Genomic DNA, 16649 nt, shown 5'->3' with positions numbered 1-16649 from the left:
AATTGAATATTTATTTTGCTAAACTGAGTAGCTGGCTTCCTGGTTTGTTCCCTACAGAATGAAAGTGAGCTGTCCTTCCCCTTCCATCTTTTCCTGACGAGAATCAAAGGAATGTGACTGAGCCCTAGTTGGTTGGGCTCAGTAGATATAGCATCAGCCTGTGGACTGAAGGGTCTCAGGTTCAATTCCAGTCAAGGGCACATGGCTGGATTGCAGGCTCAATCCCCAGTAGGGAGCGTGCAGGAGGCAACCAATCAATGATTCTCTCTCATCGTTGATGTTTTTATCTCTCCCTCTCCCTTCTTCTCTGAAATCAATTAAAACACACACACACACACACACACACACACACACATATATATATATATATATATATATATATATTTATATATTTATTTTTTTTTTTTTTTTTTTTTTTTAAAGGAAGGAGACTGGGGTCAATCCAGGGTAACCATCATAGTTCCTTGCCCTCTGGAATTTTCTTTCCCACTAGAAAGCAGTGTTTCTGGAGTCTATACCAAAGAAATATAATTTTGAAATGCTTTGGACCACACCTGAAACTACAATCAATGATCCAGAGATCAATCTCCATCTTAAGAGAGTACGTAAGGCCATGTTTCAATTGCATCCCTTTAAAATGACACAGCAAAAATACCGGTTTTCTCTCAGTCTCTCACAGAGGCACAAGAAAAGCCCAGAACTGCTGTGCAGGCAAAAATGTCCCATAAAACTGAAAGACAACACTGCATAGTGGTTAAGACACAGACTCTGAGCCAGACAGCCTAGGCTTTAATTTGGCTTGAAAACTCATTAGCTCTGAAGTCCCTGTGCCTCAGATCCCTCATCTGTAAAATCAGCAGGGTAATGAGAATGTCACCTCATTATGAGGATGAGATGAGTTAACATTTGTATGGCATTTAAATCAGGACCTAACACACAGTAAGCATTGTACATCTGGCAAGTAATAAACTAACAATAAAGCTGACTTTGTTAGAGAAATCATTATTATTGTTTAAAAGATAATGCTTAATTAACATTTTGTTGAATATATCCTGATTGAAGAAAACCATGTACGTGGTTACCTTGCTTGATTTAAGAACTTTAATTTGTTCTTCAAAAACAGTGTCTTTATTCTTTTCCAGAAAGCCTTCACACTGGTATTCCACCTGAAAACACAGAAAAATCTCAACTTATACAACTTTTGAATAGAAATCACAATCATCATCAACAAAATATTTATTAAGTTTGGGCTATATGACTGGGGTTTTATTCTAAGAAACTACAAACTTGATAAGAAGTATGTTAACCCTAGAGTAAAACAAATATTGTTTTTCTTAGGGAACAGTGGTAGTGCTGAATAATTGTGGTCTAAAAGATCCTCCCATCATGGGTAAGCTGACTCATCTGAAGTTCATTCTCTCCCATGTTGGCAACTCCTTCAACGCTGACCCAGTATATCTCCTCCTAACCTAGTTCACCATCCAGCAGGGTTAAGTCTCCTCTTGGGAGAGAAGATCAAAGGAACAAATAGCTGTCTGATAGAAAGAAAGTAGAAGAGCTGATGATGGATGGAAGTGGAGGCAGGTTAATACTGTCTGATTTGGTAAGTGGAATTACTTCAGAATGGACTATTACTGCTTCTAAAACTCCACTGGCTTCAGCTATCTACTACTCAAGGGGCTCCCAGTTTGTGCACCACAAAGCCCTTAGGCGGCCCTAAAGTCATTCCAAGGTTTCCAGCCAGAATTAAGGTGGACTCAGAAGGCCTCTAAATCCTGAAAGAGACCCTGAGAAGCTTACTCCACAGTCTACCCTACAACCTCCTTGGAACATAAATTAGTCTTACAGCTCCTGATTTTCTCAGTAGACTATAGAACTTGTAGAGCAGCAAGTCTGCCTGCCTTATTACCAGAGACTCAGTGAACCAATATCAGAGGGTGACACAAGTCCACAATTTCTATTCTGAAACCCTTGGGGTCAGCTATGCTTTAGAACTCGGAATTTTCCAGCAAAGTATGAGGCAGCAGTGATCAAATACATTATCATTTCTACAGTGCAATATGTAAATATCCAGCCTAAATAGGATAAGTAAAAACTATAAATAACCTCATATTAGTTCAGGTCAGAGATCAGGTTTAGCCACTAAATAAATTATGAAAAGATGTTTGGTTTTCAGAGTTTCTTGAATTTCAAAATTATAGATAGAGGATTGTAGACCCACATTTACTTCATAATTCCATTTAGGTTAAAGAAAAAGAAAAGCAACATGCCAACAATAAAGATTACTTTTCCTATAAGGCCCTGAAGAATGCAAACTTTAGCCAAGAAAAAAAAAATGATACCTCTTGAATATTCATATTTTCCTCTTTGAACTTAAGTATTCAAAAAGAAAAAAGATAATACAGCTTCCTTACTTTGTCAGCAAAATGTTGGATGATGAAAGCTTTGTTTGATAGACGGGGCTTTTCAAAGAGTGCACATTTATTCAAATGTGTGTTGTACAATTTCTGGGCCCAAGTGTCATCTGTACCTTTAGGCATCTACATTTAATGAAAGAAAAACGGAAAGAAAAAAAACAAGTGAATATTGTTATGAGACTTTTCTAATGCATTAATTAAGAGACCATGTTTTGGCTTCACCTACCAATTTTTATATTCAAATTAGGAACTTATTTCTTCCACATTTCTTTGTTAGTGGCCTAAAACCAATTACTAACGGAGAACGAAGACTGAGACCTCCCCATGGGCAGCTCAATCTGCCTTTAGATGGAGTCATCAAGTAATATTTGCTCTTAAAACAATAAAAGCCTCAGTAGTAAAAGATGAAATATCATGATTATAAAGTATTTTCTAAAAATATGTTAAAGATAACATGTGCATATAGTGAAATATTTATATAATTCAGAGAGGTATGAAATGGAGGGTAGTCTCCTCTCACCACTTCCATTGACTTCTTTATCTTTCTGTCTCTAAACACATATACACAAATAGGCTCATTCTCTAAACTCACTGCATCTTGTTCTCTTTAATAATAGCATTCTTGTATTTATGATCACTATGTTTTTACTGATTTTTGTAACAATGACTTATTTTACATATATATCCTGGATACTTTTGCAAGTATATTTGTAGGGTAAACTCCCATCAGTTCCACTGCTGAGTCAAAATATATATGTATTTACAATTTTGATGAATATTGCCAAATTCCTTTAAAATATGTTGTACTAATTCATGCCCTTCATCAAGAATATATATGCAATAAATGTTCATTTGGTAGTATCAAATGAAAGGTATTATTAAATTTAAAATCTCTTGATAGGTAAAACAGTAACTTGTTTTTGTTTTGACTCACATTTTATTTAATTTTGAGTGAGGCAAGGACCTTGTCACTACATGCATTCTGAATGCTGTAGAAAATCTGGATGCTTATAAATTAAAGACAACGAGTAGGTATTTGTCTAAGATCACTCAGTTAGCAGTAGAGCTGGAAATCTCATATTTTTCTATCATGCTACATCTTCAAATTTAAAGCTAAAACTCCCTCCCTAACATACATATCAGTAATAAAGAACTAGTCAAATTTTAAATTATGAATATTTAGAGCTATTGTTCAAAATATCTTTTGTAATTTATTGCATTTCTTTAAATATATAATACTAATGAACAAAAAGTACCAAATATAAGCATATTGATTAACAGAAGTGGCTAAAATTGGTAGTAGCTGTATCAAATGTTAATTTTTCACATAATTTAGAATCAAGTGAAAAGGGAAGGGAATTTTCCTAGTTTCACTTGTATTTAAAGGCCTTGGGGTCTGGTGACCCTTCAGAATGCAAGTTAGAGTGACCTCACAATGGCAACTCATGGAACACTATGAATCTCTGCTTAAACCCACTTACTTTCTGACCTTGAGATATCTATTTGGATACACTAAAATACATCAGGGAATCATGCTTACTTTGCATTCCTCATCCAGCAAATCTAGAATGCCCAGTTTAGATTCTATAAGATTAATGCAAGGCTGATTATCATAAAAATCTATAAGAGTCCATGGAATTTGTTCCTTCATATATTCCTCTTGTTCTAATTTGAAGACATGCTAAAATGAAAAAGAAAAAAAGTGGCATTACTGGATTATTATCATAAGTAATGTTAGTCAAGAAACAATCCTATATAATAAAAGGCTAATATGCAAATTGACTGAAAGGCAGAACGACTGGTCACTATGACGCACACTGACCACCAGGGGGGCAGATGCTCAATGCAGGAGCTGCCCCCTGGTGGTCAGTGCTCTCCCACAGGGGGAGCACTGCTCAGCCAGAAGCCGGGCTCATGGCTGGCGAGTGCAGAGGCGGTGGCGGGAGCCTCTCCTGCCTCCGTGGCAGCACTAAGGATGTCCAACTGACGGCTTAGGCCCGCTCCCCATTGGACATACCCCAAGGGCTCCCATACTGCGAGAGGGTGCAGGCCGGACTGAAGACATCCCCCCCTCCCCGAGTGCATGCATTTCGTGCACCAGACCTCTAGTGTTTATATAAAATACTCTAAGATGCTAACATAATTTGAGATAGTCCATGGCTTCCAGGAACAACAATCTCGTGGGAGAAACATGATTTCCACAAAGAGAACAATAAAATAAAGCAAATAAAAACCACAGACAGTAAACAACTATATAGGGTTCTTGATGAACAAGTAAATCTAGGTAAGTGAATGTTTTAAATAGCAGATAAATGTAGCAGTTTTCAATTTTTGATATATATTCATCCCAACTATATACTTTTTGGCCTCTTAAGTTACTGCATAGTGCTGTTAAAACATGGGCACAGTCTGCCTTAGCTGGCCTTGAGCAACTCTGCAGAGTGGATGTCCTCCAGACTACTGAACCACGCAGGGAGAAGCTTATAGCATAACACAGACATTCTCTTAAAGGACTGTGGTATTGAAGTCCATGTGTCTCAGAGTTATGTAACAGTGATCTTTGGTGTCTGCCTTCATTATTCTCCATAGTCAGGAAACCCACCACGCACTTTCCTGGATTCTACATCCAATTCTGCTGGAGCCACTATCAATTCATGCTATTTCTGATAAATGTTTCAGCCACCACCCTCACCATTGCTTCTAATCTCCATTCATTAATTTAAGCAAAAATATGCATTGACTGCTACTATGTGCCAGTCACCAAACACCATTAACAAAATAGATGTGGGCTCTGCCTTCATGGGGTTTGGAGACTAGCGGAAGAAGCAGACAGAAATAAAATAATCACAAGGAATATAATTACAAACTGTAATGTTACAGAGGAAAATAATGTGAGCTATGAGAGCCAGCATCCTCATCTGGTTTGGATACAGGGTGGTGAGGGAAGGCTTCCGAGGAAAGGCTGTGTGGCTGTGTGATCTGAGCTCCACAGATGAATGCGAGTCCAATGGGAAGAGCAATCCCATCTCTGCTCCCACCGAGCCAATCAGCCCACCCACAACTTCTGGTCTCTACAGATGCTAATGACCTCCATTTGTTAGTTCTGGAGGTTTCTGCTTTCCTTCACTAGTCTTTTCTTGTCTCTCTTGGTTTGCACACACTTCTTGCTACTTTTCTGGTAAAATTAGCCCTCTGTGGCTATGAGCAGGCAACACATATATAGGCACCCAAACCCCATAAAACTTAAGTGTCACCAAGATTTCTGATACATACTCTCTTATAATGCCACTCTTGGCCCATTTGCAGCATTTGTAGTCTAACCAGCTGCAATAAGTTTTATTAAAAAACAAAACAAAAAATCCATAAAAAATAACCTGTATGAATATTTATGTCATGCTAATTAGAAAGCAGATTTCTTCTATTTTTTTTTACTAATGAGAAGGCAAATAGGTGTCATGTGTCAGCAGGATGCCCTGACTGATGGTACCAATATTTTCTAAAAAATGAGCCCTCCTTTTTAATTCATTAATTTATATGCAGTCTCCACACCGACAACAGAAACACGGCTCAGGCTTTAAACAGGCTTTTTTTCTCACACACATATCTATGTCTAAGTTTGGAAAAGTGGATGGGGCCTCCAAACTTTTGAATGCTCAATTGTCAAAAAGACAATGTGGGCATGGGGTTCAATACGGCAAGAGATCCTGGTCAACATGTAATGCCTCCAAGCAGTAAACATGGTTTTCATGACCAATGCCATACCCACAGCCATGCTGAGGGAGCAGCCCTAAGCAGCCAAGTTCTTCACTGTGAGACTCCATGTTCCCAGTCGCAGCTGACTAAGTGTAGGTATTTAAGGGCACTCTACCACCAGAAACCTCTAATGAAAAAATGAAGTGTGTTATCAGTGGAAGCTGCAGCTTAAAGAAGTCAAGGAAAATGGGAGTTAAGCAAGTTAAGAGAATGGTAGGCACACTCCAACAACTGCTGGGTTCACAAGAAGTCTGAAGTGAATAAGCAGAAACCTTAAGGTAAAGAAAATACGTACAGAATAGAAGGAAAGAATATGCCACCTGATAATAAGAGGGAGCGGAGCAGTTGTGCAGAGAGAAGCTAAGATGCAGTATGAGGTGTGGTGTGTGTGGGTGTGGGAGAGAGAATGAAAGAGGGAGAGGGAGAGGGAGAGGGAGAGGGAGAGAGAGAGAGAGAGAGAGGGAGAGGGAGAGAGAGAGAGAGAGAGAGAGAAATGATTTGTTGTTCCACTTCTTTATGCATTCACTGGTTGATTTTTATATGTGTCCTCATCAGGGATCAAACCTGCAACTTTGGGGTATCAGGTCAATGCTCTAACCAACTGAGATATCTAGCCAGGGCATACTCTCTTAAATATTTCTTCTGATATCTGCTTTTAAAGAATATGCTTTTATTTGAAACCTTATCTATTGATTCCTTAATAAAGATCAAAGCAGAGATAAACGACATAGAGAGCAAAAAGCAATACAAAAGATCAACAAAACCAAGAGCTGGTTCTTTGAAAGGATAAACAAGATTGATGAACCTCTAGCCAGGCTCACCAAGAAGCAAAGAGAGAGAACCCAAATGAACAAAATTAGAAATGAAAGAGATGAAATAACAACAGACCCCACAGAAATACAAAGGATTATTAAAAAATACTATGAACAACTCTATTCCAACAAACTGGACAACCTGGAGGAAATGGAAATATTCCTAGAAAAACATAACCTTCCAAAACTCAATCAGGAAGAATCTAAAAATCTCAATAGGCTGATAACTATAGAAGAAATTGAAGCAGTCATCAAAAAGCTTCCAGCAAACAAAAGCCCAGGGCCAAACGGCTTCACAGGGGAGTTTTACCAAACATTCAAGGAAGAACTAAAACCTATCCTCCTCAGACTATTCCAAAAAATTCAAGAGGAAGGAACACTTCCAAGCTCATTCTTGAAGCCAGCATCACCCTAAGACCAAAACCAGATAAAGAGAACACAATGAAAGAGAATTACAGGCCAATATCCCTCATGAACATAGATGCCAAAATCCTCAACAAAATTCTAGCAAATCAGATCCAGCAGCACATCAGAAAGATCATACACCATGACCAAATAGGATTTATCCCAGGGATGCAAGGATAGTACAATATCCACAAATCAATAAACATGATACATCACATAAACAAATTGAGAGATAAAAACCACAGTCATATCAATTGATGCAGAAAAAGCATTTGACAAAATCCAACACCCTTTCTTGATAAAAACTCTCAGCAAGGTGGGAATAGAAGGATCATACCTCAACATCATAAAATCTATATATGATAAACCCACAGCCAACATCATACTCAATGGGCAAAAACTAAAACCATTTCCCCTAAGAACAGGAACAAGACGGGGATGCCCACTCTCACCACTTCTGTTCGACATAGTACTGGAAGTTATTAGCCATTGCGATTAGACAAGAAGAAGAAATAAAAGGCATCCAAATTAGAAAAGAAGTAAAACCGTCCTTATACGCAGATGACATGATATTGTACATAAAAAACCCTAAAGACTCCACCAAAAAACTATTAGACTTAATAAATGAATTCAGCAATGTAGCAGGATACAAAATAAACGCCAAGATATCTATGGCATTTCTATACACCAATAGTGAACTTACAGAAAGAAAGACTAAAAAAGCAACCCCATTTACCATCGCACCAAAAAAATTAAGATACCTAGGAATAAACTTAACTAAGGAGGTAAAAGACCTACGCAGAAAACTACAGGACACTGAAAAAACAGATAGAGGAAGACATCAACAGATGGAAGAACATAGGATGTTCATGGAGTGGTAGAATCAACATCATTAAAATGTCCATACTACCCAAAGCAATCTATAGATTCAATGCAATCCCCATTGATATACCAATGGCATATTTCACAAACCTAGAAAGAACTCTCCAAAAATTCATCTGGAATAAAAAAAGACCCCAAATAGCTGCAGCAATCCTGAGAAAGAAGAACAAAGTAGGTGGGATCTCAATACCAGATTTCAAGCTGTATTACAAAGCCACTGTTCTCAAAACAGCCTGATACTGGCACAAGAACAGGCATATAGACCAATGGAATAGAATAGAGAACCTAGATATTGAACCAAACCACTATGCTCAATTAATATTTGACAAAGGAGGCATGAACACACAATGGAGTCAAGACAGTTTCTTCAATAAATGGTGTTGGGGGAAAATGAAACTAGACCACCAACTTACACGATACACAAAAATAAACTCAAAATGGATAAAGGACTTAAACATAAGACGGGAAACCATAAAAATACTAGAGGAATCCACAGGCAGCGAAATCTCAACATATGCCGAAGCAATTTCTTCACCGATACTGCTCCTAGGGTAATGGAAGCTAAAGAGAAAATAAACAAATGGGACTACATCAAAATAAAAAGCTTTTGCACAGCAAAAGAAACCATCAACAAAACAACAAGAAAGCCCACTACATGGGAGAACATATTTGCAAATGTTATCACTAATAAAGGTTTAATCTCCAATATTTACAGGGAACTCATATAACTTAATAAAAGGAAGATAAACGACCCAATAAAAAAATGGGCAACTGACCTAAATAGATACTTTTTGAAAGAAGATAGAAGGCCAAGAGACATATGAAAACATGCTCAAAGTCACTAATTATCCGAGAGATGCAAATCAAAATGATAATGAAGTACCATCTTACACCTTTCAGAATGGCAATCATCAACAAATCAACAAACGACAAGTGCTGGCGAGGATGCGGAGAAAAAGGAACCCTCGTGCACTGCTGGTGGGAATGCAGACTGGTGCAGCCACTGTGGAGAACAGTATGGAGTTTCCTCAAAAAACTAAAAATGGAACTCCCATTTGACCCAGTAATCCTACTTCTAGGAATATATCCCAAGAAACTAGAAACACCAATCAGAAAGGATATATGCACCCCTATGATCATAGCAGCACAATTCACCATAGCTAAGATTTGAAAACACCCTAAATGCCCATCAGCAGATGAGTGGATTAGAAAACTGTGGTACATCTATACAATGGAATACTATGCTGCTATAAAAAAGAAGGAATTCTTACCATTTGCAGCAGCATGGATGGAACTGGAGAGCATTATGCTAAGTGAAATAAGCCAGGCAATGAAAGAAAAATACCACATGATCTCACTCATTTATGGAAAATAAAGAACACTATAACCTGATGAACAAAAAGATAGATGCAGAGGCAGTAAAGCATCAAACAGACTGTCAAATTACAGCGGAAAGGCTGGGGAGTGTTGGGGAGGGGGGAAAGAGATCAACCGAAGGACTTGTATGCATGCATATAAACACAACCAATGGACACAAGACACTGGCAGGGGGGTGGGGGGGTGGGATGACGGCATGCAACAGGTGGTGGTGGAAACTGGGGGAAAGTCAATGGGAGGAAAAAAAGGAGATATATGTACTACTATGTGTAACACTTTAAACAATAAAATAAAAAATAAAAAAATAAAGAAACTGAAAAGAAAAAAAAATGTCCAGAAAATTGCCAGTAATTAGCAACCAACATGTGTAATGTTAAAGAAATAAAATGCATTTATCTGTTTTTAAACAAACAAAAAAAAATTTTTTTTAATTAAATTAAATTAAAATTAAAATCAATGGAAAAACATCCTCGGGTGAGGATTAAAAATAATAATACCTTTAAACTTTATCAACCATAGACTATATCACTTGAACTCTCTCTCTGTAAGATGAAGATATTTATTAAGGGTTCTTTTCCTGTCCTTCAGCTCTCTTCTCTTCCATGTATCTTCCAATTCCTATGGGTGACTCATTTTTAATACCCTCTTTCATCAATACTAATAACTACCCCTAATCTTGCACTTTAGAACTGTGCCTAGCATGTGGTGAGCACTTTACACACCCCAAGTTATTTAATCCATAGAACTATATGCAGTAGGTACTATTATTTGCCCCACTGTACAGATGAGGAGACTAAGGCCAAGAAGGTCCCTTAACTTGCCCAAGGTCCCCTGGATCAAGGCAGAGTAGGACTGTAACCCAAGCAATTCAGCTCAGGGCATCTGTGCTACCCCTCATTTTTTTTTAATTCCTTTATTGATTAAGGTGTTACATATGTGTCCTTATTCCCCCATTACCCCTCCATCCCCCCAACTCATGCCCTCACCCCCCTGGTGTCTGTGTCCATGGGTTAGGCTTATATACATGCATAGAAGTCCTTTGGTTGATCTCTTCCCTCTTACCCCCACCCTCCCCTACCTTCCCTCTGACTACCCCTCATTTTTAAGCACCTTCAAATCCCTCAACATCATGATAATGTTCTTAGACATTTGATATTCCTACTTCACAAGAGACACCCTACTCTCAAAATACACTCATTGTATTTTGAGTGTCTCAAACTTTTGAAAAGAAAATATGTAACAAATATGTAGAAAAGAGAATATGTTCTGAGTTTTGTTTTGGCATCTTGCAAATACAACAAGTAAGAGTTAAGGCAGTCATAATTCCACATATAGTTAGCCTCAGGACAAGAAACTGAAGGATATCCCTACGCTCAAAGCTTTTTGCTTCCCTCACTCAACTTATTTGTACAAAATTTTCACTATTCTCAGACAACAATCCAAGGACAACCTTGAATCCCATCTAGACCATAAACAGTTTTCTAATGTGGCATCATTTATTAATCCTGAGTTCCTCAGCACTTTAGGTGTTCTAAACGCCAGATAATAGTTGTAACACATAACTTCATTTTAGGAATCAGACTTTAAATGCAGACTAGGAATTCAAGAGAATAATTTATAGCAGAATATTATTTAAAAAATAATTCTTACCAGATTGAACTGTTGCTGTAGTTTTTCATTTGCATAATTTATGCAAAACTGTTCAAAACTATTTATCTCAAATGTTTCAAATCTGTAAAACAAAAAAATATGGTAAGAGGAGAAAAGGTAACAAGTAGTTTGTAAAAAATATTCAAAATGTGCATATTAGAAAGAAATAGGAAATTCCCCAACATTGTGAAACTTTCTTACCATATCAGTGAAGATAAAGGTTTTTAAGTCAGTACATGGGGTATGTACCCAGAAGAAAGGCATCAGCCAAGTGGCAGAGAGATTTTTTAAAATATTCTGACATGTAGATGAACTCAGCAGTATAAGTTTTTGAGGGCTAATCCATCCCCAAGTGGGGAACACCTGGCATTATGATAAAGCCATTGCTCTTGTCAGTGTATAGACTCAGTGTACAGACACACATAGAAGGGAACTGGGGATAGATATCTCATAGGTTCTTTGGAAAAACTGAAGCAGTTAATGAAAAATTAGGCATCAAAAAGCACAAATATAAAGGAAGGATTTTAACAGTTAAAGAAGGGTACCCAGAGAAGGAAAACTAGCAAATGAAATTAAGATTTTTAGAAATTCTCTTGTGATTTTTCCTTCTTATCAGTAGGAGTCAGAATCAAATACCCATGTACAGTTACTAGAAAATCTCTAAAAAGAAATGGTCTCTGGCAGGCCACTACGCCTAATATACCTACCCATAAATGTCCAGCACGCCAATAAAAGAGTGCTGCTTGACAGCAGAATGGAGCGCTTGATTGACATGATCTACGATCCAGTTAAAGAGCTTGGCATAGATGTGCTTGGCCAAAGCATCACGGGCATTCGTGGCCTGCAGCTTGGAGATGGGCTTGATGTATGTCTCTGTGGCAGTGGCTAGCTTCCGATGGCAGAGCCAGTGACACATCTCCTCATAGTCCACACCCATGAGGTCACAGAAGATGCTGAGAGGTTCATGCTTGGGCTGCCAAAAGAGAATGGGTTATCTCCTGTGACAAGATCAATCAAATAAGAATTTACTGAAAAATACTAACAAAGTGGTAATAAATAAATTCTGTTATAACAAACACCCAAATCACTGAGAGCTGATCAGTGATGATAATAATCAAAATTATCCATCAAACCAGCATCTAAGCAGCATTTGCAATCTTTTCCAAGGCTCATTTAAAAAATCACCTGTCTCTTCAGAGTACTTGTTTGTATCTCTTTTCAGACACATTCATTCAGACGGTCAATCAGAATATCAGTCAGCCTGTCAACAAATATTTACTTGAGTGACTATTATATGCCAGTAAACAAAAACAGACAGGGTCTCTGTCCTCCTGGAACTTATAGTTCTAGGGGAAATGGATATTCAACAAATAATTGCTCTCCAACATGTAATCCTATATAATAAAGAGCTAATATGCTAATTAGACTGGACGGCAGAACAACCTTCCAGAATGACCTTCCGGAACAACCAGTGGGTGGGGGGCAGGGCCGTGAGGCAGCTGGGGCTGCAAGGGCCAAGCCCCTTGCATGATTTTATGTATCGGTCCTTTAGTATTACTATAAAGGAGGACACTGAAGTAAGATTGCAGGTGAGATGCATATGCCCTTTTCAGAGAGGCAGGAGAAAGCTGCCTTGAGACAAGGAGTTCAGATCTGAAAGACAAGAATGTATTAACTTGGTGAAAGGGGGAGGAAAGGGTCTTCCAAGCTGAGGGAATAGCTGATGTAAAAATCCTGCGATGCGAGGGTGACCATCAATATGCGGGACTGAAGTTGAGAGAAGGAGAAGATGTATGTAATGAAGCCAGAGATAGGCAGAGGCTATACCACGGCTGGTCTTTATCCTGATAGCAATGGGAGGCCACTGAAGGATTTTAAAAAGATAACTTGATAGTTATGTGTGCGACTTCTTACATTAGAATCTCTTTAATCACTTACATGTCTAGGGTATCTACACTAATAAAAGAGAAATATGCAAATTGACCATACCTCCACGACACCCATCAGCCAACCAGGAGTAGGCAAATTAACCCAACAAAGATGGCGGGTTAATATGCATACACAGGCACAGAGCGGCTGGGTGGGGTGGGACGCCTGCTATGAGGGGGAGGGCAAGGGGCAGAGGGAGCTACAGGAGTGGTGCTCCAGCCAGGAGCGAAGACTGCAGGCTCCCGGGCGGCCGGGAGCGAAGCCAAAGGAAGGAAGGCCTATTCTTGCACGAATCTTCGTGCAATGGGCCTCTAGTCTATATAATAAAGAGGTAATATGCAAATTAGCCCTAACAGTGTCACAGTAACAACCAATTTGCATATTGACAGACCAGCAGGAGGCTGCGCACGCAGGGGGACTTGCGTGAGGCTCACTTCCATGCCCCTGGCGCCGGAGTCCTCTTTTTCTCCTGGTTGCACATACCTGGCAAATACCCCACAACACCACGCCCCATTCGAGAGCACTCTGCCCGGGATGCCACCAACTCCCCTTACTTGAGGGGAGGGGGGGGGCTGAGGGGCAATACCTGCACGGCAGAAGGCTGGTTCTCAGGGCACGGTTGGCAAACGCCAACTGTGGGGGGTGCGTGCATTGGCCGTGACCACCGGGAGGGGTTGCACACGCAAATCGAGAGGGTGTGGACCCAACACAAAGGAAGGGCCGGGGCGCGACGACAGAGAGTGGATGTCGAGGTAAGGCACCGGACCTGGATGGGCCACCGGGTAAACAACACGGGGATCCCACCGCCACAGACACACAGGGCGGGACGCCGGTCGATCCTCCAAAGCGCACAACCACGAAGCCTCCTCCCGCAGCACAGACCCGGCCTCGGGGACCCGGCCTCATGGACCCAGCCCCGCCACCGTGGAGACCACAGGCAACTCTCACACAACAGGGAAGCCGTTGCAGCTTTCTCCATCCATCCATCCATCTATCCACCCATCCATCTATCTATCCATCCGGTCCAACCCAGACGGGGGCTTGCATCCTGGGCAGAACGCGCCCCCCGCCCCCCAGGACAAGCCAGGCCCTAACCGTGCCTGCGCAAGCATGCCCGTCGCCTGCGAATTCTGGAGGGGATCAGACGGGGAGTCCCTCAAGGCATAGAAGCGGGCACGACTGGGGCGGTGAAGGGGGGAGAGGGGCGGGAAAGGCCTCCGCGTACCCCTTCGGCACTCAACAGGAGAAAAGCCTCGCTATGCGCACACACATAACACAGTGGTTCCACAATGGATGCCGGCCCCAGCTGGCTGGACCCTCCCCCAACCTGGAGAGGGGAGGCGGGGGCCACGGTAGGCAAGACACAGCTGCATCATCGCACGGCCCCTCAAAGTGGCTACAGGTCCCAGAGAGGAAAGCAGTCAGTACTAAGACAGGATGAAAAGCATAGAATGTTTAATTAGCCTGTGAAAAGAGTAAAAGAGTGAGGGAGGAGGGGGGGAGATGGGGAAGAAGGGAAGGAGGGAGGGAAGAACTTTATAAAGGAGTCAGTAGACAACAGAGTTAAAGAAGGAAAGAGGATGTATCAGTGAACTGTAGGAGCTACAATGAAAATCAAGTATAGTTGTGTACTGAGGACAGATTTTAAAAGTAGGAGTCAGGGGGAAAAAAAGATAAATGATAGTGAATAATCAGGCAGGTAGATAGATATTAAAACAGTGGAAGTAAGTAGAGAAGAATGTATGGGAAAGGTAGGATAAGAAAGAGGGAGGGATGAAAAGTTTTAAAGGGGATCCGGTAGAGCTTAAAAGGAGAATGGGAAGAAGGAATAAATGGGGGAGGGAGCAAAGCAGATCCGAGGGAGGAAGTGAAGAAAAAAATTAAGGTGGGGTGCCCTAGCTGGTTTGGCTCAGTGGATTGAGCGTCAGCCTGCGGGCTGAATGGTCCCAGGTTCGATTCCAGCCAGGGGCACATGCCTGGGTTGCGGGCTTTATCCCCAGTAGGGGGCGTGCAGGAGGCAGCCAATCAATGATTCTCTCTCATCACTGATGTTTCTATCTCTCTTTCCCTCTCCATTCCTCTCTGAAATCAATAAAGATAAATTTAAAAAAATAGAGGTACATTAAAAAAAAAAAATTAAGGTGGGAAGGAAGGAAAAGGGGAGGGAGGGCAGGGGTAAAGATAAAGGAAAGAAGTTATGTGGGGAGGGAGGGATAGAGGGAGGGTAAGAGAAAGATGGAAAGAAGGATGATGGAACAAAAGTAGGAAATAAGGAGGAAAGAAAAGTTTATATATAAATGATGAGTCAGTAGGAAAAAGTGTTACATAAAGGAGAGAGAAAAATTGTGTGAGAGGGAGAAGCCAATAAGGAAGTCAAATACAATTGTGTGTGAAGGGGATAAGATTTAAAAAAAAAAGTTAATAGGGGTGACCAGGCCAGCAGTGGAGGGCAGTTAGGGGGATCAGGCCAACAGGGGAGAGCAGTTAGGGGGATCAGGCCAGCATGCAGAGTGGTTAGGGCAGGCAGGCAGGAGAGTGGTTAGGAGCCAGCGGTCCCAGATTACAAGAGGGATGTCCAACTGCCAGTTGGACATCCTCCGAGGGCTCCCGGAGTAGAGAGGGTACAGGTCCAGCTGAGGGACCGCCCCCACCCTGCACGAATTTTGTGCACCAGGCATCTAGTAATAAATAAAATCAGAAAATTAGCAATGATAAAACTTTATTATCTAACCCATAGATCTAATTCAATTTTTGCTGATTGACCTAATAATTTCTACTATGAAAAAAACAAACATACAAAACATTTCTATGGTCCAGGATCCAATCTAGGTTCATTCAATGAATTTAGTTATCATGCTTCATTAATCTCTTTTAATTTTTAAAATTTTATTTCTTAATTGACTTTAGAGAGAGGGTGAGAGGGAGGGGAGGAGGGAGGAGAGGGAGAAGAGACAGAAAGACAGAGAGAGAGAGAGAGAGAGAGAGAGAGAGAGAAACATCGATTTGTTGTTTCATGTTCTACTTATTTATGCATTCATTGGTTGATTCCTGTATGTACCCGACCAGAGATCAAACCCGTGACCTTGGTGTATCAGGATGACGCTGGAACCAACTAAGCTATCTGGCCAGGACTCATTAATCTCTTTAATCTGAACACTTCTTCACTCTTTTTATTTTTTCATTTGTGATGTTGACATTTTATAAAAGTCTGTCCCTGGATTTGGGTCTGTATGATATTGCCACATGATTAGCTCTGGGTCATGCATTTTTAGCATGAACATCAGAGAAGTGATGTTGCACTCTCAGTGCTCCATATCAGAAGTTATGCGATGTTGCTTGGTCCCATTACGGGTCATGTCCATTGTGGTCACTTAGTTAAAGGAATGTCCGCTAGGTTTCTCCACTAGAAAGATAACTATTTTTC

The 16649-nt window shown here is 40.5% G+C and overlaps 1 protein-coding gene across 1 annotated transcript in view; it reads right to left on the bottom strand.

Moving 5' to 3' along the window:
* Positions 1 to 16649, bottom strand: part of MYO5A (myosin VA) — a 195244-nt gene that overhangs the window by 79243 nt on the left and 99352 nt on the right. The window contains exons 10-14 of the mRNA XM_028147757.2: positions 12004 to 12269; positions 11297 to 11378; positions 3958 to 4098; positions 2415 to 2540; positions 1083 to 1166 (exon numbers count right to left, since the gene is read on the bottom strand). Of these exons, the coding sequence (XP_028003558.1) occupies positions 1083 to 1166; positions 2415 to 2540; positions 3958 to 4098; positions 11297 to 11378; positions 12004 to 12269 (699 nt within the window). The remainder of the gene's footprint in view (positions 1 to 1082; positions 1167 to 2414; positions 2541 to 3957; positions 4099 to 11296; positions 11379 to 12003; positions 12270 to 16649) is intronic.

Source organism: Eptesicus fuscus, chromosome 5, assembly GCF_027574615.1.
Source record: "Eptesicus fuscus isolate TK198812 chromosome 5, DD_ASM_mEF_20220401, whole genome shotgun sequence".
Taxonomy (NCBI): domain Eukaryota; kingdom Metazoa; phylum Chordata; class Mammalia; order Chiroptera; family Vespertilionidae; genus Eptesicus; species Eptesicus fuscus.
The sequence above is the reverse complement of the archived record's forward strand: the minus strand, read 5'-3'. Positions and strand labels throughout refer to the sequence as shown.